Source organism: Chelmon rostratus, chromosome 3 (assembly GCF_017976325.1).
Source record: "Chelmon rostratus isolate fCheRos1 chromosome 3, fCheRos1.pri, whole genome shotgun sequence".
Lineage (NCBI taxonomy): Eukaryota > Metazoa > Chordata > Actinopteri > Chaetodontiformes > Chaetodontidae > Chelmon > Chelmon rostratus.
The window spans coordinates 2648196-2666222 of NC_055660.1; the positions used below are offsets into that span (position 1 = coordinate 2648196).

The window sequence follows — 18027 nt, forward strand, 5'->3', positions numbered from 1 at the left end:
ACAGTGGTGCTTTCCTTCATATAGCTTCTGTGGGCTCTTTAATATCAGCAAATTAAGACATTTACACTCCATTCCTTTTAATACTCTCTCAATAATCTTTTAACAGTGTGTTTTTGAAGAAAGTAGCCAGATGTCAATACTGCTGCAACATATTTGATTTCAGCCATTGAGATTTAAATTTTCATTATGGAAACGAAAAATTTTCAGAAAGACTAACTTGACATTGATAATGAAACGATAAACTGATTTGTAACCTGTTTCACACATACAATAAAAGCTTGCAGATGAAAGAAGTTCAATCAAATAATGACAGAGCTTGAAGTGAGTCCTCTTTTTTTTTGGAAATGCAGGAAGCCCGTCATTGGTGATATGAAAGAGTGCTTGTCTGAGATCTGCCTTTTATGTACCTAAAATGCTCTCAGATCTGGATTAATCTGTCATTAGTGGGACAGACAACAAATACTTAAAAGAGGGAGATACAGGCTGCTTCAGACATAAGACCGAGCAGCAGCAGGCACTGTCACAACATGGTGGAACATGCCTGCCTATAACATGTAAGCGACTGGAAGTGTCTGGGGCCAAATTATACACATTTGATGATGAAAGAGTGGATAGTTAGAAGAGGATCCCTTTGAGTTACCAGCTTCCTCAGAGAAAATTGTCTTAATTTGACTCTCTGTATTTTGCTGTATGATTTGCCTAATGAATCGCTTTCAAAATCTCTCACAAAAGAAACTGCACCGGAAAGTGTTTTGTCTCGCAGCAAATATAGCTTGAATCTGACTTTTGACCTGAGGAAGAAGGTGCAACTGCAGGGACCAGATTCAGAACCCAGTTGCAGATGTATGACGGTTATTTTTCCTCATGACAAGAGAGAGCGATAGAGAGAGGCTTATTCATAGATACCATGTGTCAGATTGTGTGTCTGAACAAGAAACAGGGGGCAGGCAGATGTTGCGCATTAAGTACCAGTCTACTGCCTCTAAAATTGTTCCGCAAATGAGGATCTTAATGAGAGGCAGTGTTCGTGGGTCAAGGAACAGCCTAATCATGCTAAGTCAATTGTATCTTCGTCTCTCTCTCTCTCTCTCTCTCTCTCTCTCTCTCTGTGTGTGTGTGTGTGTGTGTGTGTGTAACACAGTGAGCAGATGAACCAACATTTGTCTGACTGAAGAGGAGTGCCAGTCCTCATATTTCTTCATTTTCCTCTCTCACCCTGTGCTCCAAGTCTGGCTGGACACTTAAGTACATTAACCACACAATATGGAGTTGTCTTGTCTCACCAGCAAAACAGATGTCAAACACACATCTCTGTTCATTTTCTGTTGCTTACATCCAGCTCTCCAAGCTCCCGCTACAGACTCAAGACTCAAAATGTTTTGTGCATAATGTCTTTGACCTTACAACAGATTATTGAATACACATAAAACAAGGCAAATGTCAGCAGGGGTAGGGTACAAGTGTGTCTGTTAAAATAAAAACAACATTTTAAACATAAACTGCCATATGAACATCAATATAATATCTCTGTTATTTTTCTTCACCGTCATTCGTGCGGCTGTGGACCTCTGATATAACAACAGAGATTTATAGCCCTGTAAAACAGCACTTGCAGACACAGGGGAACCCTCATTCTATGTAGTGTGTGTGTGTGTGTATGTGCTCCCTGCCATTGATATGTTGCCATAATGTTACTGTAAATTTGATACACTGTAATATCTCTCAGACTTCTTTAATGTCTTAAAGGCTATAAATTCAATCTATTAAGGGATTTAAAAGCGTTCATCAATTGTTTTAACATTTTATTACTCACAAAGATACAAGTACAAATTTTAACTGAAATCTGATTTTATGACAAACAGTGATAAGTAGCAATAATAAAAACTCTCTTTATGAAGAAAGTGCATGGATTATTTTGCTACATTGTCTTTTTATGTGTGTCATACCAGTGTTTTTAATGTGTCCTAGGAATAAAATAAATCTAATTCAACCATCATTCATTTTATTTTTCACACCTGCACTTTTCCCACTGTGACATGTCAAAATGCCTTCTGTAAGAAAATCTTCTACAATACTGTAAAATGATCCAAATTAATTTGATATCATTCATTTGATGTTTTAGGTGGGTTTAAGACATTAAATAGCTTGTTAACATGACCTGCCCTTCACTGGAAAGCTTGCCACTGCTTATAGTTCTGCCCTGTGCATGCTGGGATTGGTCTAAAAGTGATTAAGTGGGTAGAGAAAACAAATGAATCATTGCGCACACTATAGCATCATATTCATCCACAGCATTAGATGACTAAGAATTGTATAACACCTAAGTTATTTATAATTTAAAGCCAATAGATTTGACCCATGGTGGTTTGGACTTGATCAAATCAATCATGCACAGAATTGCATATGCTTCCTGTTGCCATAAACAAGAAAAAAATAGATTAATATTGTTAGTGTAGGCTGTGAGGCTGCAGAGACTAATGATTCAGCCAACTATAGGCCTAATTATAGAAAAATATTATATGAACTATTTTTGTAGTATTTCCTCCATTTTCTTACACCAGAGCAAATTTTGTTGAGGACCACTTGAAACAAGACGAGGTCTTTTTATGGCACCCGGGGCCGCGTTTGGAAACACTGCATTTGGACTCGGATTGTTCTGCCGTACGTTAACGGCAGTTGTCGTAAACTGACGCGATGACGTGATGACGCAGGGTGACAGAAACGGGAAACAGCGGGTTTGTTTGAAATGAGGAAAGCGTTTCTGTAGTTACTGACAACGGTGTAGTTCACAGAAAGTATGTTTTGGCTTTGTAGAAAGAGACACAGAGGCTACTTTTAGTGCACAATTAAACTTAAGACGCCGAAGCCTGCCGTGACGTTGTTCGAGGCACTGACTTTACGTCGGAAGGCTCTCAACAGCAGACAAGACGCTGAAAATATGAATGTTGGCTAATGTTAGCTTAGATAGCTATCATAGCACTATATCGTGTTAGCGCAGTGCTGTACAGCTTATGCTACGGTGTTGACGTCTGCCTGGTTAGCAGGTTATCAAAGCAGGTAAGAGACGAACTGTAAACTAGTTTAAGAGCGTCCAGCAAGCTTCAGTGTCTCATTCCGCGAGGATGCTAAAGACCCGTAACGTTAAAAGCTAACATCAGATAAAAAAAAACAACGTTATAGCTAAATCCCATGTCATTTTTTTTTATTGCTACGCATGTTATTTCTCACACGAGAAGCTCCAAACTGATGTCAGCTGTTATTTTGCTTCCTTTTCAGTCCCAAAATGTCCGACCCTCGTGTCCTGGTTTTGGAGGAGCGAGTGAGGAGTTTATCAGATGAGTTAATGCAATGCCAGGTATGTATGAATGTGTAGTCAAAGGGATGTGCACACACTACTCCATTGTGATATCTGAGGAATGTCTCATAGGAAACACATGGTTATGGCTTGCTTCCTTGTAAGCTAATAACATTATAACATGAAATTGGACTAAAATAGTCAAATTTAATGGAGTGATCCGATGACAGCAAGTTCAATTAAATGTTCAGCTCACTAGTAAAGGTTTTTAAGTGTTAAGGTGTTCAAGTGCCCCACCATAATTACTGTGTCTCACTTTAGCACTATAAGTTAACAGTATTTGTCTCTAATTGGTACATGAACTGTTGTTGAACATATTTCAGCTTTCATGAGCCTCGTGAAGCAGTGAGTTAAATATGTTGCTTGAACAACTTAAAACAACAACAGCACAAAAAAACATTCTTGTTCATGTGTTTTCATCAGTCGATTGTACAGACGGTACCACAAACACTTTCCATTTCTCATCTTAATTACCATTATCTCTCTCTCTCTCTCTCTCTCTCATATATATATATATATATATAAGACCTATGACTCACCTAAGATACATATTGTGTCTTCATCGTGTAACATCATTTTAAAGGAAAAGATTTCTAGGTAGATAACATTACAACATACATTAGTCAGCTTTTTCTCTTTCAGCTCCACTAATTCAACCTCAAAAGGCTTGGACTCATGTTGTAGTTTTGAGATTTATGACCATCACTTGAATTTGAAAAGCATATCTATTTTCAGGGTGTTAGTAATTATTTATAGATGAGTTGATTTTGCTAAATTGCATGAAGTATTATTTAATTGTTTGGTTGTCACCGCTGTTTAGCTGCAAAGGTCAGTGAAAGACCTGACGACTCTTTATTGAATGTTTGTGATAATCAGCCACAGCAGTAAATAATGTGAAGAAAATGTTCTCTTCCCGAGTACATATGAATAATTTGACTCCTCCTGCCCTCCACATTTTTCTATTTGTTCAATTAAGTACAAACACATAGTCCAGAAATTGCTCGTGTACAGATTTGAGAACCTTTCATCTTCACTTTGTGAGTCAGTGATTGAGGGAGGTTGTCCTTGCATACTCACCACCAGGTGGTGCCTAATAACATGAGTGAACTTAACCCAGCATTTCTCACTTTGCATATCCTCAATACCTTACTGCACAGGTAGATCGACAGCTGTGGGGTTCAGCAGATGATGTGTTACTTTGAGGTTTTTATTAGACTATAGATACCACCTAAGACACCACCAACACAACAGTTTTTGGAGTAATATTTGGATTTAACCAAATGTGTAGCTCTTCCCGTATTTATCATGTGTATAAAGTTTAGTTTGACTTTTAAAAGTTAAACTTTTTAGAGTTTCCTAACAGAAAGAAGTTTGATGCCTTCACTCCACAGTTTGTAGGAGGCACAAGACAGCCTTACAAACTTGTATAGTGGCAAGTCCATGCATGCGTTTCCATTTCTCTATACTGTGTATGAATAGTTGATACCTGAAATACTCTACACCTAATAAAAAACCTCACCTATAAAAGTGACACATATTTTTAACCCTCAGTCATTTTTCTACTTTTAAAAATGTGCATTTATAAAACATTTTGTTGGAAATTGTTTGCTAGATTATGATTTTTGTGTGTGTAATTTGGGGGCTTGCTTACTTAACAACCCACAAAAAGCAGAACTGCTGTACATCACTTTGTCATCTGAAAATAGTAGAAGTTATATATCTCTAAATTCTGGAGCCTAGAAAACACCCAATAACATTTAATGTTTATAAAAGTGCTATTCATTGAACACTGAATAGGCCTTTGTCCTACAAACAAAAGGAAATAAGAAGACCTTTAGACTGTAACACCCCTGTTCAAAGTTTCTTTCAGTTGTAACGCACCAGATTGTAGCACTGCTGCAACTTTGTTCACTTCAGACTGACATAGAAGCCATCCTTGGTGGTCTTGTCTGGAGTAGAACATCAGCGATTCTGTCTATCTAATGGAGACCTTTAGTTGTGCAGTGTACCATTTAAATAGTGTCATTTGAATACCATTGATGTCTTAAGTCTCTGGCAAGATGTAGTTCAGGACAGGCATTAACTATAAAGAGTTTCATCTGTCGGCCAGCAAATGTTCCTCGTAGACCCTGCTAATTTTATTAATATGTGGCTGAATTCCAGTGGCTGTCTTTGGTATGTTTAGCCTATGGTGTTTCAGTGGCTAGATTCAAAATTAATAATTCAGCGATCATCAAAGACACATTCAATGCATCTTTAAGAGCACATACGGCAGAGGAGAGCTCTTGATGAGAGTCCTGACTGAAGACTTGTCTGTGGAACGGCTAATGGCTGCCAAAGGCCAGGCAGAGGGAGACCACCTATTTCAAGTCAACCATGCTGCTTAATTTCATCGTTAGTTGCATTGCAGGGCTGATTTGGTGAGATCTCTATCCTCCTTCACCCTGCTCCCACTCTGTATACACACACACACACAGACAGATACATACAGAGACATAGATCTACAGTCCTTCCACTTTATATGTTCAGCTCATGGTCTTATCAAGGTCTGCTTCTGCCATTTTAGTAAATAATTGATTAGACACTTTTGAAAAGGGGGTTAAAATTCATGTACTAATTGGAGACCAGTAGATTCCAGTGGGAGGGATGACTTTTATCTTATGATGATGTGAACATAATTTATCAGATAATTTTATATTAAGTCGATTTGGTATAATTCTGTCTTTTAATGTCAGAAAATGTAGTTTTTAGATGTCCCTCATTAAATGTAATGTAGCTTAAAAATGTTTGAAAAACCAGCGAGACAATTTGAATTGGAAATGTGTCAGGGGCTGGCTGGGTTTTCCTACTTGAAGATGACTCTCTCTGTCATCAGCTTTGAGTTTCTTCAGGGCTAGTTACTTTGGAGCTGTAGTGGAAAACATATCCGGAGCGCCATTGATTAATAGAGAAAATGCAAGCTCGACTGCTGTGTTTTGATTTGGATCCCAGCTCTCCCCAGTCATAAATAGTGTATAATGACAAGTGTCAATGCTTGCTCCCCTTGAGTCGAAGGTCACATCTCAGCGATGAGGATTTCTGTTAAGGGAGGCTCATGATTAGCGAGGGCAGGCCAGATCAAAAACTATTTTGTACAAGCTATTTAAATTATTGATTGGCTACTCCTTCTGTCGTATGCTAATGTCATTGAGCATCCGATGTAATTTTTTGTTTTTCAGTGAGAAATGCTGAGATGTGCTGTGGCCTTCTTGCAGTCCTCGCTGCATTTTGAGACACACTTATTAAAAGCTGTTTATCTCAGTTAGGACTAACAGCTGTTGACTCGCCGAATCCTTTATTTTCACAGGCAGACAAGGAGTTTGTGTGGTCCCTATGGAAACGCCTGCAAGTGGCAAATCCAGACTTGACCCAGGCTGTCAGTTTGGTGGTTGAGCGGTGAGTAGATTCATCTTTCAAATTGCTACCTGAGAAGCTCAATAGCTGAAAATTCCTTTATCTCACAAGTGAAGAGAAATATGTGTGAAAGTCGTTCAAGGGGTTTTTAAGGCACCTTGGCCATTCTACTGGGGTTACGACGGAATCTGGTGCAGATGCTGATTTAAGCCTTCTTATCCCCGGTCTAGCGGTTCAACCATGGAAACCCTTTTAATGAAAACACTCTTCCTCTGCCGCGCCCATTCTGGACAGTTGAAACACTCCTGCCAAATGCTTGTCTTTATCGGATAAATTGTGAGATTGAATATGACCTCTTTTGCAGGATGGCTAAGCCACACCAAGCACAGTGGCATGGGAACTTTGAGAAAAGAACAGCGGTTCAGGTCTTTTCACAGTTGGATAAATTAAATTTATTTCTTATTATTAGGAAAATAAATGACTTTGAATAATCTTTGATGCTGGTACGGCTGCAGTTTGAACACCGGTTGCTGAATGTTTCAGCTGCCATTGAAATAAAGGTAAAGTTCTATTCACTGCTTAAGTTTTAACTTCATCTTTTGAGGAATGAAAATTTCTCCATTATGTGTGCGTATCACGTACTTTCTCAGATCTGTCAGTTGTTAGTAGACCCTTAATAGGGGTAAAACACAGTGCAGCAGCGTGCAGAGTTGCTCAGTACCTGTGCCTCTCATTCCTTCTCCATACCCTCTTCTGTTCCTTTACAGCCCCACAGGAAACCCATCAAAGTATGTTGGTCCGCTGAGACAGGTGGGGGAACATGCACCCAGAGAGTGTATGTGTATTGTATCACCTGATGCGCAGGAAGATATTGACATGGTAATTGTGTCGACTCCAGTCAAGCAGTGGTGCCACCTGGGAACTGCCATTCACCCTCCCCTCCCCTTCCTGTGTGGATCTTGTAGAATGATTGGTTGGTTGCTCAGGACATGGTTAACACAGCCCTATATACAAGGAGATGTAGCTAGGCCAGCCTGCGTTCCAGCTCCTCCAGGGACACCAGATACTTATTTCAGTGTCTGCCAGGGGAGAGGGCTGATCAGAAGAGGCAAGGAGACGAGAGAAAAGGCCTCAGAGATGGGAGGTGTAGAAGGAGCAAGTGATGAGTGGAGGGAATGGGTGGCCCCTGGTGGCCTAAAGCAGTTGAAACAAACAGGTCCCCAATTGATGCCTTGTTTTTGTCTCCCTAAAAGTTCATTAGGATAAAAGAGGTGCTATTGGGCTGGAGAGAAAAGTTTTGTACATCAGCAGGATAGTACAGTAGCTCTCCTTTTACAACTAATTGAACGTTTTTCCACTTTATTCACACTGATAGTTCTTTTCCAGTGTATTTTTTAATAAAAATGATAAGAATAAATGAATTGCCTGTATGTAAAGGGGTCTCCGTTATTTTCCAGGAACAGCGGGGGCTCAAAGAATCTGAAATTGGTTGCAAGGCATTTTACAAGACTCTTACCAAGTGCAGAATTTGCACTCCAATTGAGAGAGTATGACAGAGCGTTCATTATGTAGTACTGTCAAGGCACCCTGTCTTGCACCAGACCAGTCAAACTAGTATGTGTTGTATCTTGTGAGCACCTGCTGTCATTCAGAGTTATTTAACAATTACCTTAACTAAACCTTTTTTAAGGGGATATGGGTCCTGTTTTAATTTGCATTGTCCAGTTGCTCTAACCCTCATGCTTCAAGTCAGAGCTATTTGATTTTCTCTTCTTTTTCTCCTAGTGAGAAGCACAAAGCTGAGATAAAGGACAGGAAAGTGTTGGAGATCCTCCAGTGCAAAGACTACACGATACAGGAGCTGGAACAGGTACAGTTTGGTCTAACAGGCTGTAACTGTCTGTGTTTACTGTCTGTTAGATAACAGACACATTAATGACGGAGGGTTATTTAATCAAGCCTGGAATACTTACTTGTCAAAGACAGTCGGATGTAGAAAAAAAAAAAAAAGAATATATATGTTCGGATAATGTTCACAAACTTAATCTACTTAAAAAAAAAAAAAAGATAATACTGTGTTTGACATTCTTTTATAAACTACCCATATTTAAATCAAATCTTCTGCTGGTGGCCAATTATCAGATCCAGTGGAGCAACTGAAAGGTAAATGCCCTCCTCATCACTATGGCCAAAGATCCAAACAGAGGGCATTTCTCATTCATTTCCCCCAACCACACTCGTTTTATAACAAATATTTCTTTTGTGTATTTTCTTCTTGTATGTCTTTCACTGAAACTTAAAGAATCCATATAAAAATGAATGAATGAACGTACGTGTTTTTTTAGCTGCACAGCTCCAGATCTTCCTCTCTCTCTTACCTGCTTTCTTTTGGCACGACCCCTCGTGTAATATTTCTTGATAGTATGATGGCTGACGATAACGACATCACTGATGTAATTTACTCCAAATCATCATCCCTTCGCTGAAGCATCTGTCAGTCTCCTTCATTAGCGTCCCTCAGCCAGAATCGTGTTCATTCCTAATGAGACTGGCTGTAATGGAGTCATCAGCTTGCCAGTGTTTTTTTTTTTACATTATACTCTGATCCAGTCGATATTGTAGTTATAGTAGTAACTCACAGGAGCACAAGATATGTAATTACATCAAACTTTTTTCAGTGTAATATTTGGGCCTTTACTTTAACACAGAGCAGTCAGCCAACGTAGTGCACTGTTTTCTCACAGCTTTCACACAGATGCAAACTTCCATCCCAGAAGTGCAGGGGAGAACTGTAAGTGGACTTCAGTGCGATGAATGAAAAGTGGCGATGCTTATGTAAAGATGTACCTCGTGTTGTTAAGAGCATTAAAAAGGTGTAAGGGAGAAGAACTTATGTAAAAATAAAGACTGATTCAGTTGCATCGCTAGCAGCCAACTTGCAAGCAAATCTCAAACTTCATTTGTATCCTGTCCTTATAGGACGCCATCGACAGTGCTACAAAAGAGAACAGGCTGCTATATTATATTAGAGAGTAAAATTCAAAGTTAATTATTTCTAAGAATATAAGGTTACCTATTTAAAAAAATATTAAATCAATTATTAAGACACTCAGTAACAAATGTCACAATGGCAATATTTCTATTGTATCTACTGTCTTGCAGTTGTGTTAATGCTGCTGTAAATACATAATTTAGTTTTCAGCCACTATAGCAATATTACATGGGGCCTGAAAGGCAAAAGTTAGCGTGGCCTATTCATTCAGTCTCTATAAGAAAGGCCTGTTGTGTCATATTATGCATGAGAAAATTCATTTTGTTCCACTGTCAAATAAATGCCCCTCTAGAAATGAATTATTTTCCTGTTTAACACTGATGACAGACCTGGATTTCACCTGAAATTTTATTTTCCAGAAGGGTCCACTCAAAAATCTGAAATGTTATTACATCTCAGTGAAGTCTGCTTGATTTTAACGAGGCCTCTGCGAACAGAAAATGTTATTAATCTTTAATAATGTAAATGTTGTTATTAGGTTAAACTAATGGCTGGCGGGCTGCTAACTTATCACAACTAATTACACAAGTAGTCACACATTCTTCATCTGTCTCCGCCAAAATGACCATTTACTCCAGTGTGTCAAACATTTAGCCTGACCAATCTCCAGCTGAAGGCCACAGTGCACTAAAAATGCAAAGTGCCTTGAAGAACTGTGAGGAAAGATGAGTTGTTATAATTAAGTGATTAATGTATGTATTCATCACATAATCCAAACTAGTTTCAAACTATGTATAGAACATGTAAACCTATTTCTGTCTAATCATCTGATTTGATGAATTCCAAATTGTCTTTCAAAGTAAAGCCAATAAAATATTAATAATTCTTCTATTCTTATACTTGTATGCTTTTCTTTTCTAACGTGTCTACTTCCTCCTTGAATGGACCGTAATGAAACTTGCAGGCTATTTGAGAATCTCATTAAGCACTGAGCTCTGTGCTGTGTCATCCGACCCTCTAACAGTCATCATTTCATCCAGTCTTGAGCCATACATACCCAAATAGTGATTAATTGGTTTTTCCTCTTTTTTTTGAGATGTGATGGTCCACTGAGTCCACACAGGATCTTACAATCCCTTTAATATCTCCATTCTCCAACTTTGATAATGTTTTTTCCTTCCTATTCTTTTTTTAATTCTACCTCTTTCTCAGTATTTCCCCTTCCCCTTGCTACTCCTTTCCATTTTTGTAACATAATTAGCTTTCATTTTTGAACTACACTGGGAATTTTCAAATGCTAATCTTTCTGTCCTAGACCTCTTAACTTGGCGAACCCCCCCCTTTTTTTCCTCTCCTATCAGTTGAGCACTACTGGGGTTCAAATTGTTCTTGCCTACCTCATTATCAACGTTTGAATTTATTTTCTACACTCCAGTATAAATCTCTATTAAAGCCCCTCTGTTCTAAGCACGGCGAGCTAGGAGTAGCGAAGAACGCTAAATCCACTATCTGGATATATCTGAGCGATTTTTCCCTCAACATGGCAATTAATTGCATCCCAGAGCACAGTGTTATTTGAGAAGAGGGTGCACCCACAGAAGGCTGTGGATTACCAGCCAATGCCAAACCCCAGCTGATGCAGTGTTAAGAGGCCGGCCTCCTCCTACTAAGGCCACAAAGGCTGCCAAAAAACATGGAGAGAACATATATCAGCATCAAAAGTGGGTGGTGGTCGTTAAAATCATTGTACCATTTCTGCTGGCCTCTAGTTTGGTGAAACGTTAAATTGATCATGATGGAGCTCGATGATATATCTATAGATTTCAAATGAGTATCAGTTTGGTCTTAATAGTTGAGTGTGTGTGGTGCAACAACTGGAGGATTAATGGATATGTTCGTTGGCATAAAATTAATTGGAGACATTTTTCTGATCTTCGGTAAATGGTTGTAAGCAAGTAATTTTTCAAACAAAAAAGCTGAGGTATGTGACGTTTCCTGATGCTCAAATGTAAGAATTTGCTGCTATTTTTGTCTTAAAATGACTTTAAACTGAAAATCTGGAATATGGCTTTAGATATTAACTATATTATTATTTATTTCATAAACAAGATATTTATTGATGTCACCTTGTGCTCCAGGAAACTGCAATGGGCATTTTTCATTGTTGATGCCTTATAAATAACAACTAATTGAGAAAATAATCAGTGGAATGATCGGTTATGAAAATTATTGTTAGTTGCCTGACTTCTGTTGCAACTCCCTCAAGGTAAGAAATCATTAATATTTTTAGATTTCCCCTTTTTCTATTTAATATTTACAGTTTTTGGTAAATTTCAACTTGCTGGTTTAATATATTTTGAACTCTGGAGAGGACACAATCCGGACCCTGTTTTTGATGTGAGTTTTCCAAGACCTGAATGCATGATGTAACACGTGGCTCTCTTTTTCCCTCTTTCTTTCTTTCTCTGTATCTGCGTCCTCTCTCCTGCCTTGCATGTTGCCACAGAAAGTGACAGGACAGCAGCAGGAGATCAACAACTTGGTCGAGAGGAGGACGATAGTGGACGAGGAGAAGGCCTTAATGAAGAAGGAGCTGACAGCTCTGCGTGAACAACTGGTCAATAAGAGTCAGGAACTTCAGGTTGGTGGAACAGATTTTCAGTGGCAGTCTGGGCCTCAGAGTCGAAAAGTCTCTTTTCTGTGTGGCACTGAACACGACAAGTCCCCCGTGGCTTTAGCCACAGGCGTTTGAATCATTTAGAGGAGAAAGACGGTTGTTCAGCCCTCTTGAACACAATCTTTTTGTCTTTTCACTGTCGCTCTGTCTCACCCTTTCTTGCTTTTAGCTATATTTCTCACTGCTGACAACAGAGAATACTTTAGAGCTGCAAAGTCAGAGTGTGTGTGAGAGAAAAAGATGGAGAGGAAGGAAAGCTGGGTGTTAACTTGCAGATAAATACTTAATGACTGCTTCAGTGGGGGAAAGTGAATAGTGTGCATTTGATGGTGTGGCTTCTCCCTAATTATGCTTAGAAGGGACCGAGCTATGATTAATTGATAAAGGAATGGTCCTTACACAGTCTTGGTGAGGTCTCATGGCGAGAAATTGTGGGGGACAGCATCAAAGGAGACCTAGGTTGAGTCTAATGGGTCTTGCAGCAAGCACCATTCTCATTAGGAGCCTGTCATTAAAGCCGACAGACTGGCCCCTCTACCTGCATGAGCCCAGCTCGTGCGGCACAGCTCGGCTCACGCAGCCAACATCTGGCCGCATGGGCCCAGTCCTACAGCACAGGTGACCTTGGCCAATCAGCGGCCCATGCAGGGGGCTCCTGCAGCAAAGCCGGTCCACTGTTTACATATTCATCTCAGCCTCAACCCCATGGGTTGCTTCTCTCTTTGTATTTCTCCAGCTTTCTTTTTTCATTTTCTCAGTTTGAATCCGCACTTTTTCTATTCCTTCCCTTCCGTCGCCGTTGTTTATTTGGCCCTCACGACCCCCTACTCTCCTCCTTACGCACACACCTCTCTTATCCAGGAAATGAAGACAGAGTGTAGGAGGAAAGAGGAGGAGGAGCGGCAGGTGGTGCGGGCTCTAGAGGAGGAAAAAGAGGGATTAACTTCCCACTGCGCCGCCCTGCGAGCTGACCTGGAGGAGAAAGAGAGGCAGGCCAACAGCCAACGAGACCATAGAGATGCTGCCCAGGCCAGAGTCAAGGTATGAACACGGGGACAAGTCCACTCAGACACACACACAAAGTCATGCAGGAAGGGCCCCGTTGTCTAGGTTTTCCTTTTGTCTGCACACCTTGAACTCTCTGATCCCTCATAGCCTTTCCTCCTCAGCATGTGAATATAAAAAGATCTCTGTAGCAAAGCACACAATTTAAATATGCAGGGACTATATTCAAAGGAAGGAAAAAATTATGATTCAACATGGGGGAGACAGATCTTCCTTGGTCGGGGTAAAAAATGAATTGAGCTGGCCACAACTGAAAGGAACTTTTGTGAAGTCATTTGCATGTGTGGGTGTGAGAGTCTGGAGTTGTTGTGAGTTTTCTGTCATTCATTCAGTCAGAATCTGACCATTGCTCCAGTCATCATTAGGATCAATACAGCGATTAAACAGTGACACCAGTGTCGCTGTTTGAACAGACACAAGCAGAGTTTTCATTCACATTTCAACCTGCCACCTCTTGCCAACCCCTTATAGAAATCAGTACTTGCCAATACTGGAGTCTCAGTGCACAGGAGCAGTAGGGGAACCTCACACTCTTCCCTTATAGACTAATCATTATGAAACATTTTGCTACACTAGTCAAATGGAGTCAGACAGAAAGTCTTGAATAAGTCAGGGCTGCAGAGTAATTACACTTGGACTGGATGAAGCCCAGCAACTAGTCTATGCACATCCATCACAGCCTAAGACACTCCACCTGTTCCTCATTTTTTTGTATCATACATTGATGTGAAAGATGGAGATGGAGAACATGGGGTGTGGGGTGGATACATCATGCCAATTTATTTGACATGGCAAAGACTTGTCCAGGAATTTATCATTTAATCCAGTGCATGTGCAGATAAGGCACACCCACCTACTTTGCAGTTATTCTATTTATTTTAATCAAACACGGGGTGGAAAAAGTGAAAGAAATGCCAGACAATGTGATAGTCCTAAAGCAAATACACATTTAGTGGTTCACTTATTTAAACACTTAAGAAAAGTACCTGTCCACTGTTGTCATCATTGTGAGTTTTCTTGCAGGGTAACATTAGTCTATAAGATTGTTGTTATTTTGTCCTCCCCATTTTTAAACACCAAGCTTGATTGCTGCTTTATACACTATGTTATGCCATCTTTTCATGTCCTTTCTTCTTTTAGCTAATGACTAATTAATTTCGCTTATGGTTAATTCTGGGCCTGTGAAACACCGTTTTTAATTACGTTTAAACTGTCAAGGTTTGGAGACCTTTGTGTGTTTGATGCCGTGCAATCTGCCTTTCTCTCCTGTTTTCTTCTTATTAGGGAAAAACTGTCACTAACACCTTGTCTTCACCTGCTGCACAGCGAAGGCAGCACAATAGCAGGAGCTGCCGCCCTGTGTCAGTGTCTGCACCAGATCTGCTCAGCCATAGTGCTGCTGTGTACTCAGAAGTGTTTTGACACTGCTTACAATCAGTGTAGTTACATGTTGAAAAAAAAAGCCTAACAAGAAGCTTTAGGTTGTATGAGCTGTTATGCAGCCAGTGTAGACAGCTGCATGGATTTAAACTGAAGAGTATCTGTTTCATCAGACGGATGTGAGATGGACAGCTAAAGATCACAGCTGAAACATGTGCCATGTGGACAGCCAGTAGCGTCAAGGGGTTGTTTGATGTCCAACATTAACACCTTGTCACAGTAATATTAAACATTTCTGATTCCCGTGCAAGGAATTGCACGAGGACTTGGTCGAACAGTTGCTGCACAAGCAGTTTTGAAATTTCTCCACATGACACAGAAGTGAGATGAACATTTTATTGGTAAATTTTCTTTATCTTATCTTATACTGCATAAGCAGTGTTTTGAACCTCTTGGGTCATCATCCATGCTGTCACGGTGAAAAGCCTCTCAAATTTCAGATTGTTGCTTAATTTTTCTTTAAAGTGCTTCAAATGTGTTGTTACTCTTCCACACCAGGACTTGGAGGCTCAGCTACACAATGCCTGGCAAGAGTTGTCTACCTTGCAGAGCCGCAGTAGCAGCCTGGCAGCAGAGCTCTCTTCCAAAGAGAGGGAGGTGGCAGAAAAAGAGGAGCAGCTCAGTCAAGTTCGGTGAGCCCTACCGACTAAAGCGTTACCCAGTACACCTCAGTGTCTGTTTTCTCTTTATAAGTGGTATATTTGGATAATTTCATTAGTTGAAGGAAGTGTGCATCTGTACTGTGCAGATGTATGCGTGTTATATATCCCCTCGCATGTGTTGGTGTGTACGGCTGTTAGTATATTGCTCACTCTCCTGTGAGGCTTGTGGGTGACACAGGTTTCTTCCACTCTGGCTCACCTAAAGCCACTTGATAAGCCTGCATAGTGGATGTGCTTTAAAAGAGGGAGAAAAGGGAAACGTGGCGGGCTTTGGCTAAGCTTTAGGCGATATGATAAAAACTGTGAGAACCGTGAGAGTCTTAGTGGTAATCTCAACCTTTTTTAACTACTTTTCTGTTTTAATGCCAGAGGCACTCTGACGTGTCAGTCACACCAGGGTTAGAGACGATTCTTAAGGTTTTAGCTTGGTGATTAAAGATGTCCTTATAAGTAAAAGGAGCACTTTCTGGTAATTCCATGGGACACAAAACACATTTCAGTGATAAACTTTAATTCTGATTTTGCTACAATGAGAGAAATTTACACATTATTGACTAAAGAGCTAATAAACTTATCTGGTTAAATGTTGTGATTATTTGTCCAAATGAAGTACAAATTGTTCACTTTGTAACACATTTAATTTAGTTATCAAATCTAAGAAAAGCAATAATTCAACATTGTAATTTAATTGAGCTTCTCTGACTTCCTCACATTCTTTTCAGTATGACTTCTCTCTATTTATAGGCTTGAATTAAATCCAAAAATCCAAACACCTAATGTCAGTCAATTAAAGCAGAAAAGATAGGCCGTACTGCACTACTGTGTATTGATATACAGTATGTTTGCTTGAACAGTCACAGTGCATGTGCATTATGAATTTGTCTAACATTTTGCGTGTGTGTGTGTGTGTGTGTGTGTGTGTGTGTGTGTGTGTGTGTGTGTGTGTGTGTGTGTGTGTGTGTGTGTGTGTGTGTGTGTGTGTGTGTGTGTGTGTGTGTGTAGTCGTGACTGTGCAGAAGTGCAGACCCTGTACAGACAGAGTACAGAGCATGCAGCAGTGCAGAGCCATCTGATCAAGCAGCTGGAAGGACTGAACCTAGACACACAGAAAGTCCTGAGGAACCAGGAAGAAGCACATACTGCTGACACCACCTCCTATCAGAGGGTACTCACACATACATGCCAAACCTCAAACTCAATATTATTACCACTTTGTTTCACTCCACTCAGGCCTCACCCGCTGTGGTGATTTATTTCCAAGCCAGCTGTAACCTACAATTATTCGACTAGTGCCAGAATAGAAGAACTTTTCTCACCGTATCCTGTTACTGTGAATGGGTTCTCAACCTACCATCCCTCTCTCTGATGACTCTACAACTGTGCCATATGCAGCGCTACACAGGAAGGGGGATAGGGAGAGGCTTTGGGCAATTATTAGTTATAAGACATGAACATGAATCTTGTTGTTTTCCTTTTTTCCTTTTCGTCTTTATTTTGATGATCTTAGCATATGTCTTTCCAATTACTATGTATATAAGAAAGCATCCTCATATGAAAACACATGACAGTTTCCATGTCACCTAATCTCATGAGTGATTTTCTCTCATATTTCCATTTGACATCCCATCTCTAGCTTGTCTTGACCCAGGGGATCCTCACCTCCCCTCCCTCTGTATGTGTTGTTGACAGCTGTACAAGGAGTTGAGTCAGTGCTACCAGGCCCTCACATCTAGTGAGTCTAACCTCCGCCAGAGTCACCAGGAGCTCAGCAGCCTGCTGGCTCAGAGAGACCAACACATCCTCCAACTCCAGGCCCAGTTACAGCAGCAGCAGCAGCAGCAGGAGCAGATACAGCTGCAGCAACAACTGCAGCAGCAGCAGGCCCAGCACACAGCCCGTGACCCCTCACCAAACAGACAGACCAACTTTAAGGTAACCACTGCTCTCGTGCTTCACCATCTCTCCCACAGATGCCCTTTCTTTCTGGAGTTTATCGAGTGCAGTGCAACTCCAGGCTAAGAAGTGGTTTTCTATGATGTCTGCTCTGCTGCAGAAGTTGTTGAACTTTGATATGCATTTGTGTGGGTATGAACAGCAAAATATTTTATTATTTATGATTTTCTCCATGATGCATCTATGCTTTTTCTTAAATAATACACATTGTATTACGATACATCTCTCAATCGCCTGCCTGGTCTCGGCACGGCAGTGTGTAGGTTGATTAGCAGGCACGGTAATAACTGACAAGCACCAGCATGGCCTGCGGTGGTGGTCTTTAACTGAGAATCACTGTCTTAATATCACTCTGCTTCATCCTTGATCTATCCATCTCTCTTGGCACCAGTGTCTTTCATGTCAGCTATCTGATCTTCACTAGCTCTCCGTCCTGGGCATGCATACACTCTCTGACTTACTGAGTTTATCTGTCTTCTCTCTATCCTCC

At 40.4% G+C, this 18027-nt stretch overlaps 1 protein-coding gene across 2 annotated transcripts in view; it reads left to right on the top strand.

The window, feature by feature from the left end:
• Positions 1 to 2823: 2823 nt before the first annotated feature.
• Positions 2824 to 18027, top strand: part of cntln (centlein, centrosomal protein) — an 84437-nt gene continuing 69233 nt past the window's right edge. For both annotated transcript variants that reach the window (XM_041933209.1, XM_041933208.1), the window contains exons 1-9: positions 2824 to 3057; positions 3277 to 3355; positions 6702 to 6790; positions 8534 to 8618; positions 12247 to 12381; positions 13279 to 13458; positions 15421 to 15554; positions 16587 to 16749; positions 17274 to 17516. In XM_041933209.1, coding sequence (XP_041789143.1) covers positions 3284 to 3355; positions 6702 to 6790; positions 8534 to 8618; positions 12247 to 12381; positions 13279 to 13458; positions 15421 to 15554; positions 16587 to 16749; positions 17274 to 17516 — 1101 coding nt within the window. In that variant the 5' untranslated portion in view covers positions 2824 to 3057; positions 3277 to 3283. The remainder of the gene's footprint in view (positions 3058 to 3276; positions 3356 to 6701; positions 6791 to 8533; positions 8619 to 12246; positions 12382 to 13278; positions 13459 to 15420; positions 15555 to 16586; positions 16750 to 17273; positions 17517 to 18027) is intronic.